This window comes from Primulina huaijiensis, unplaced genomic scaffold, assembly GCF_012295235.1.
Source record: "Primulina huaijiensis isolate GDHJ02 unplaced genomic scaffold, ASM1229523v2 scaffold43325, whole genome shotgun sequence".
In the NCBI taxonomy this organism is placed as follows: Eukaryota; Viridiplantae; Streptophyta; class Magnoliopsida; order Lamiales; family Gesneriaceae; genus Primulina; species Primulina huaijiensis.
The window spans coordinates 270-8,992 of NW_027360479.1; the positions used below are offsets into that span (position 1 = coordinate 270).

The 8,723-nt window shown below is 34.6% G+C and overlaps 2 protein-coding genes across 9 annotated transcripts; both read right to left on the reverse strand.

The window, feature by feature from the left end:
• Positions 1-1,707: 1,707 nt before the first annotated feature.
• LOC140970043 (heat shock cognate 70 kDa protein-like) lies at positions 1,708-4,908 on the reverse strand. Its single transcript, XM_073431598.1, has 3 exons — positions 4,554-4,908; positions 3,264-4,231; positions 1,708-2,588 (listed from the first exon to the last, which is right to left on the reverse strand). Exons 1-3 carry the CDS (start codon positions 4,768-4,770, stop codon positions 1,875-1,877), a joined length of 1,899 nt encoding a protein of 632 aa, XP_073287699.1. The 5' UTR covers positions 4,771-4,908; the 3' UTR covers positions 1,708-1,874.
• A 725-nt stretch (positions 4,909-5,633) lies between these two features.
• On the reverse strand, positions 5,634-8,717 carry LOC140970042 (RGS1-HXK1-interacting protein 1-like). 8 transcript variants are annotated; one of them, XM_073431594.1, is made up of 8 exons: positions 8,646-8,717; positions 8,451-8,503; positions 8,070-8,153; positions 7,745-7,797; positions 7,581-7,645; positions 7,364-7,422; positions 7,224-7,261; positions 5,635-6,338 (listed from the first exon to the last, which is right to left on the reverse strand). In XM_073431594.1, the coding sequence occupies exons 1-8, from the start codon at positions 8,689-8,691 to the stop codon at positions 6,332-6,334; spliced, it is 405 nt and encodes a 134-aa protein (XP_073287695.1). In that variant the 5' UTR covers positions 8,692-8,717; the 3' UTR covers positions 5,635-6,331. The 8 variants fall into 8 exon arrangements, 4 of the variants coding, with proteins under 4 accessions (XP_073287697.1, XP_073287695.1, XP_073287696.1 ...); XM_073431596.1 differs by lacking the exon at positions 7,224-7,261 and having other exon boundaries at positions 5,634-6,114; XM_073431595.1 differs by lacking the exon at positions 7,224-7,261 and having other exon boundaries at positions 5,636-6,338; positions 7,338-7,422.
• Positions 8,718-8,723: the final 6 nt, after the last annotated feature.

The window sequence follows — 8,723 nt, forward strand, 5'->3', positions numbered from 1 at the left end:
ATTACCGAATCCTATATACAAAGTGATTCATGATCTTGTTTCCTCAAACAATTTCAAGAAATAGCATTCCGAAACTATCCACGTCTGATTTATAAAATATTCTGTCAAATGTTGTCTCTTACTCAAAAAAAAAAGGTTCATAACAAATTTTATTCTGACCATTTAGTGTTTTTATTATTTAAAATACAAAGTTAACTTAAAATGTTATCTAAAAAATTGTTATGAACCAAATGATTGACCTTTTTTTTCATGTTTTTTTAAAAACGGGTTATATCAAAGTATTCTCTATTTTCAGCTTTAGCACATCCTCCATCAACTGAATCTTCAAATTTATAATGAAATCATGATTGAACTATAGAAATTATTTTAAAATTGTGTTGCTCACGCCATTTTCTTCACCACCAATATGGTATACAAAATGCAAATAATGCGAGAATATAATTTGGTACAGTTAATATTATATTTGTCTTGCAATTATATACTAGGAATGTACACGTGCGATGCACATAGGTGACTAATAATGAAAAATATAATCACGAGAATTAGATAATGTTTAAAGTCGTTTGAATAAATCATGTTTATAAGTATTTATCAACCTAAATATATCAAAACACAATACATAAAAATACATCATGACAATAAATCATATATATTCACTTATTTATATGACATTTTTCAATTCGTGACATAATACAGCTCTCTTAAATGATAAATCAGCAAAAATATTTTTCATTCAAATATCATTCAAAATGAAAAAAAAACAATAAAAATAAAATTAACAGAATAGTGAATTTACCAAAATCAAAAGTAAATTTTACTTAAATAGAGTACACATAGACAAACGTCAAATAAAATTCTCTTAATTTACTAAATTATCATAATAATGTTAAAATAAAGTCATTAAACTTGTTATTAAGGTAAATATCACTTTTCCTTTTGTTAACTTTTAACACATTGCGGATTTTATTTAATTTCTATGTTTTTTTTAAAATATATATTATAGATAATTAATTTTATATCAGAATCAATCATTTATAAATTAATATTGGTGATTAATAATTTAAGAGTAATAAAATTTTAACATAATACCACTCAAATAAATATATATAGTAAAAAACATATATAAATAAATTAATATGTAATACTCAGTTTAAAAATTTTATATGTAAAATTGTAATATATAACAAATGATAATAAACAATCAATATAATTCATATTTATTATAAGCATCATATTGATTAAAAATTTTTTAAAGATTATATCATAAATTTAGTTTAAATTTAGAAATAAAAAAAAGAAGAATGTGTATTAATGTCCAAATATATATAAGATGAATATTGAATCACAGAAATTGAATAAAAATGTAAATAAATAATTTTTTAACATAAAATTTAGAAAATAAAGAAGAATGTGAATTAATGTCCAAATCTATCTAAGATGGACAATGAATCACAAAAAAAACCCTTAAAAAGACATATTAATTTAATTTGCTAACTTAAATGAATAAGGAAATCTAAAAAAAATAATTTTTTTGACATAAAATTTAAGAAATAAAGAAGAATGTGTATTGATGTCCAAATTCATTTAAGATGGACAATGAATTAAAAAAAACCTTTAAGATAACTTAATAATTTAATGAAATTATTCTAATCGATATCACCAGTCCAATATAATATTTTATGAAATTTGAATATACAAAAACATTAATAAAATTGAAATAGTCAATTATTTTTTTGCATCACAACCAGAAAAAATAAAAGCAAACATATAATACAGAGTTCAATTCATCTGTTCAAAATAAAACTTCATAAAACACATCAAACAAAATCAAACCAACCTTACAATATGTTACAATTGTATATGGAATAAGAAAATTAATCAACTTCATCAATCTTAGGACCACTGCCACCCGAATACATATCGGCAATTATGGGGTTGCAGATGTTCTCTAGCTCTTTCATTTTATTCTTAAACTGATCTTCTCCGCCATCTTGGTTGTTTTCCAACCACTCGTTAGCGCGCTCAGTCGCATTTTCAAACTTTCTCTTGTCTGAATATGTCAAGTTGAAAGCAAAATTGTTGTCATTTTTAATTTTATTTCTCATGCTGTAGACATAATTTTCCAGAGCATTCTTGGCCTCAACTCTTCTTTTATGCTTCTCATCTTCTGCCTTAAAAAACTCGGCTTCTCGCAGCATTCTCTCGATCTCTTCGGTAGATAACCTGCCTTTGTCATTGATGATTGTGATGTTTTTTTTATTTCCAGTTGTTTGATCTTCAGCAGAGACATTCAGAATCCCATTGGCGTCGACATCAAAGCAGATGGTTATTTTAGGGATGCCTCTTGGAGCTGGTGGGATGCCTGTGAGCTCGAATTTGCCCAACAAATTGTTATCCATGGTTCTCGCCCTTTCTCCCTCAAACACTTGGATGAGCGCGACGCTTTGGTTGTCAGCGCATGTCATGAATTGTTCCTCCTTCTTGGTAGGAATAGCAGAGTTTCTTGGTATGATTACACTCATTTCACCCCCTTCGACATGCACGCCAAGTGACAGTGGTGTGACTTCGCATAATAGTATACCCTGAACCTCTGCATTGCCCTGGCCAGCTAATAATGCTGCTTGAATTGCTGCTTGATTGCTAGACCAATGATTATGAAAACAAAGCTCCCTATTTCTATATGGGGACATGCAATTTTACATGCTGCTTCATTAATTCGCATCAGACCAAGTGCATATCATAAATACTCCCCATTGCAGCTTGCATTTGGTAAAGAACCAGACATTTCTCATCTGAGAATTTTTGGATGTATGGTGTATGTGCCTATTGCACCACCTCAACGAAAGAAAATGGGACCTCAAAGAAAGATTGGAATTTATATTGGTTATGATAGTCCATCGATCATTCGATATCTTGAACCACAGACAGGCGACGTGTTCACAGCACGTTTTGCTGATTGTCATTTTAATGAGGAAATCTTCCCAATGTTAGGGGGAGAACAGAAACATACCGAAAAAGAAATTACATGGTATGTATCATCATTGTTACATCTGGATCCAAGAACAAAACAATGTGAAAAAGATGTACAGCAAATTGTGCACTTGCAAAGAATAGCAAATCAAATACCAGATGCATTTGCAGACACAAAAGGGGTAACTAAATCATATATACATGCTGCAAATGCCCCTGCTCGAATTGAAATTCCNTTCGACATGCACGCCAAGTGACAGTGGTGTGACTTCGCATAATAGTATACCCTGAACCTCTGCATTGCCCTGGCCAGCTAATAATGCTGCTTGAATTGCTGCACCAGAAGCAACGGCCTCATCTGGATGAATGCTCCTACACAACTCCTTACCATTAAAATATTCTTGCAGCATTTGTTGGACCTTTGGAATTCTAGTGGATCCACCAACGAGCACCACGTCATGGATACTATTCTTGTCCATCTTAGCCTCATTCAAACACTCCTCAATGTGTTTAATGCATTTCTTGAACAAATCCATGTTAAGTTCCTCGAATTTTGCACGAGTTATTTTGTAGTCAAAATCGATCCCATCATACAAACAATCGATTCCGATGTTTGTTTCTGTTGCAGATGATAGATTCCTCTTTGCCCTCTCACAAGATGTCCTCAACCTTCTCAATGCTCTGGGATTGTCACCTATATCCTTCCTGTGTTTTCTCTTGAATTCTTGAACACAATGGTTAACCATTCTATCGTCGAAATCCTCTCCTCCAAGGTGGGTGTCACCAGCAATGGCCTTAACGTTAAACATGCTATTCTCCATAGTGAGAAGAGATACATCAAAGGTGCCACCCCCTAGGTCGAAAATAAGCACATTACTCTTTCTACCAGAGCTATCAAACTTTTTGTCAAGACCATAAGCAATGGCTGCAGCAGTTGGTTCAACAACAATACGCAAGACATTAAGCCCAGCAATGGTTCCAGCATCCTTGGTTGCTTGCCTCTGGGAATCGTTGAAGTAGGCAGGTACTGTGATAACTGCCTTTTTCACTGTTGACCCAAGAAAAGCTTCAGCAGTTTCTTTCATCTTGATGAGGATCATTGATGAAATCTCTTCGGCCACAAATTTTTTCTCTTCGCCTTTGAAGGTAACCGTAATCATGGGTTTATCATCAGGGCCAGAAATGACCTTGAAAGGCCAGAGTTTCACATCCTTCTGGACCAAAGAGTCGCTGAATCTTCGACCGATCAACCTCTTAGCATCTGCAGAATTAATTGAGCAACCAAAAACAGCAAATGGTTCATCAACCCGAAGTAGAGCAAAACTCGATCGTTACGTTCTTGGTGGAGAGATTATAATCAGGTAATTTTGACTTTTGATCAACCAAAACAAGCACACGACTCAGTTTGATGCATCAAATTAGAAACCCAATTTTATACCGAAACTGAACAGTTATGGATGAAAAGAAATACATCAACATAATTAGAAACATGAGCAAGTCAACGGCCGGAACCCAAAACAAAAACACTAAAAAAGCAGATTGATCAAGAAATTAAACTGTGAATGCTAATAGCAACATCTAACCGAAAATGGTGTTGGCTGGGTTCATGGCGGCAAGATTCTTGGCGGCACCGCCGATGAGACGTTCTACCGGGCTGAAAGCTACATAAGAAGGTGTGGTGCGGTCGCCCTGGTCATTGGGTATGATCTCAGCACGATCATGCCGCCAGACGGCTGCGCATGAATAAGTCGTGCCCAAATCGATTCCAATCGCCGGAGCTTCAATGTTTTTTCTAGCCATTGTAGTCTTCGTTGATGAAAATGTTGGGAACACACGGTTTTTGTATAAAACTGGAGGAAATAGAAACACCAAGTCAATGTCAACGTCGAGTATGGTAATCAGAGTGAGCTGTAGAAATGGCAATTTATTTACAAGTTGCAACGGTGAAAGAGACCACAAAATACCAAGTCTAAGTTTGTCTGTGATTTTACGATGATATCGATTTCCAAGTTGACATTTAAATAATCGATGCATAAATTATAAAGAACTCGATAACCTACCTATTTATTCAATTGTATTGTGACCAAACACCCATGTCAAGGATAGAAACATGGTGCTTTAATTGATTGTGCATGACTTTTAGGCGTGAAATTGTAAGTCAAGAGTCAAAACCACTGTATTGGCATTCATGTGAGATTGATGTGTTCGGATTTGTCTTGTATGAAAGTACAATCATTTGCTTTGTGGTGCCGAGCAAGAGCTGAGGAATCATAAATTCTAGGTAAAATTTGCATATAAGTTTTTCTACACATTACTGTAAAAAGACATTTCTCAAGATAGTTGAGCTTTTGACTGCACCCATATAATTGAGCTCAGCATCGACAGGCAGCACAATCCACGGGATTAGTGGCCAATGTCCAAAAACGACTGATAAATCAAGAAATGGTCCGACTCTTTTTCGCCCTAGCTCGAGCCTTGATAAAGCATATGGATTTCCTTTATATTTTATCATCTATATGTTGAACTATGTCGTTTTCATTATTATGATTCATGAGGTATAAAATGTCATCCCCACATAGTATCAGATGTCCCTTAAATTTGAGTCCTTGAACGAAAATATGACATTTAAGTAAAATTGTAAAATGAACAACCAATGTCGCACCTTTAAAGATAGGAGTACAAAATATGTTGTGAACCAGCCGAAACTGAGCCCCTAACTATATCGGGAGACGTCAAGCAAAAAGCATTGCAGCAGCAAAGCTCACCCTTGAGATCACAGATCATGTTAAAACCATGTCAACAATTGCTATACCATGTCACGCACATGCATCACACACACCGGTACGCCTTTTATTATAGAATGTGACTGACTCTACATTAGACCGACTCGTGTAAGGAAACTATCCATTCTTTAATATTCTGACGATTTCAAATGACTCAATGGCAACAATTGAACATTAAGAGGTAGAAACTCAGCCTTGAACTTTAACAAATCATGTCCAGAAATATGTACTGGACGGTGTAAGAAATAACATGACAATGGCATAAAAATCCACAAAACAGGAGTCGAAACCGTCACTCATTTTCAGGAAACCGGAGTTTGCTGCAACAGCATCGCTGCTGACTTTCAAATGTATATGTTCACTGCCATATTTTGAAAAACATGATCTGCAACCACTTTAATTTTAAGGATAGCAACTAATGTACCGTGCATCTACGAGATTCAAGAAACTATATTGGATTTATATCCATGGAAAGAGGATCAAGATAGGCAAGTCTCAAGCTGAGATCCCATAATTGCTGATCTTCGTAACTTCTATGGACAGAGTGTTCCTTTCTCGTTTTGCCTCTTTAACAAGGTTCATAACCTAAAAGCAGAAAAGTGGTCACCATTTGTATTTCTTACAGTGAAAAATGCTATGTTTTCTTACATGCACGCACATTGATGACGTCAAGTTTCACCACATTTAACTAGTGTTCTGATATTTGTCCTGCTTAAGTAGGTGTTCACGATGATGACGTCTAACTCCAAAAAGTAAAAGTAAAAAATTAATATAAATTTTTTTCACATTTCAATAAACAGTATGGCTTCAACACATGCCAAGGGCATGAATTTCTACCAAGAGTAAAAATAGATGATGACATACTACATGATGTCTCAAAAGAGTATATGCTTGTTGTGTAGGCAGATTTTTCAGTATGAACTTCGACAAGGACACAAGGTGGCGGAAGCAAAATTTGCCTAAATTATGATCATGATTCGGAAGCTTAACCATGCCATATTTAGGCTATTTGAGTATACCTCCTGGTCAAACTCATATAGTTTAAGAGGGAAGAACGATACATAAAGACCACAAAACACATATATAGAACACATATGCTCTATTCCAAGAGCTAAAAACTTTGTCGGCCACTTGCATGATTAATCCAGCGGTTCTTAAGAATTAGGATGGGCCATCCAACACATGTTAGCATCCATCTTGTTGAAGATGCCAGAGATAAATCCTTTCACTTGTTATGAATTGCAAGTTTCTGCCGCAATTTTCGACAATAATGAAGAAAAACGCAGCTAAAGCCACTCGGCAATAGATTACAAGCTTATATTTCTATAACAATTTTAAAAGATTGGTCTTGTATAAATCTATAATTTCTATATTATGACCAATGAAACATTAGTACTATGCCAAGGACCAAGGTCTGGAAGCATAAAATTGTAAAAAAAAAACCAACTATTTTTTTTTAACATAAGAAACCTGAACCATGCTCCATAAAATCTGCTACAAGAAGTACTCTGCAGAAATTTATGAAACAAGATCTTTTGATATTCAATCACAAACAGGGATATTACTAGACTAGATGTATATTACCCCTTCAGATAAATAGTGGAAGGGACTTGTGTTCTAAACCGAGATGCTTCTCTGCTAGGAAGCTCCCTAAGAACATCCTTCAAGCCTGATAAAACATAAAGCATATCAGACAATCTGATCGAGAAAGAAAACAGAACTGTTATCGCTTGACATATCATTATCTCTACAACCCTTAGCCATGGACACAGGCCAATATAGACAGATAAATATTTAACAAAAGAAAGAGACGATAAGTTTACAAACCCCCTGCTTGTCTTTCTATCTTATAAGCAGAGTTGATGGCAGTATGTATTTGCTTTCCTGCCTGCCTGAATAGAATTTTAAGCAGAAAGCATTATTAACAGATGAATGAGATATCTTATAAATGAAGCTTGAATACAGGCAACGGACTGAAAGAATAGAAAAACCTGAGTTTTTTTCCCCCTCGTAACAAGTCATCTTCTGCTTGCATTGCCTTTTTCTAATGTATTAAGCACACGTGTCATTTCTAAATCCAGATGAGTCAACATCACAATTATTACTTTCACAATCAAAGCCATTAAAAAGTTTCCAACTATCTGTTTGAAATCTCACGCCTCCCTCATATGAACTTTTATTTAATGTCTTTGAGTGGAAGCAAAAGGAGAGGGGTGGTATCAAGAAGGTGTAAACCTTTCTTGAAAAGCAGTAAGTACGACTGAAGAATGCTTCAGGTATTGGTGTCAAGCACAAAAAGTTATCCAAAAAAAATACCTCCAACTTTTCAGCTTCAGCCTTCAAAACATCCATGGATTGCCGCAATTCCTTAACCTTTACATCTGCTCTAGAAAGCAAGACCTGAATCAGAAGCATCATTTCCAAGAGTCAAATATCCTTAAAATGATTAATAGATTTTCTTCGCGATATAAACGTAACCAGCTAACTTAACCAAAACTTTAAAAAAATTTCATCTATTTCACAATGTTACATTGTCAGGATAAACTATTTTCACCTGCTCTTGTGTCTATTCGAGAAACTTTGTATAAGAGCTAAATCAAAATACCATCTTGCTGTTGTGTATGCCACTCATGTTTTAGTTTACACAGGTAGTTTGATATATCATAAATACAAGAGAATCAATAGTAGTTGCGGTACCTCTTCGCTGACAAAGAGGCGCATTGAATTGTAGTACAGGAATTGTCTCGTCCCTGTTGACAATGATGACAAAACATTTTAAAAAGAAAAAAACAATTTTAACAAATTAATAATAATAAAAAAAGGTAGTCGAAGTCTTTGTTCCAACTAGATAAGCAAAATTCTTTTGTAAACCCATACACCGCTTAGACTTACTTTTCAGACCCAGTAATCCTAAACAAAGAACAGCTCCTGTGGCCATCAACGGGTGCGAAGAAGCAATAAGAAAGCCCT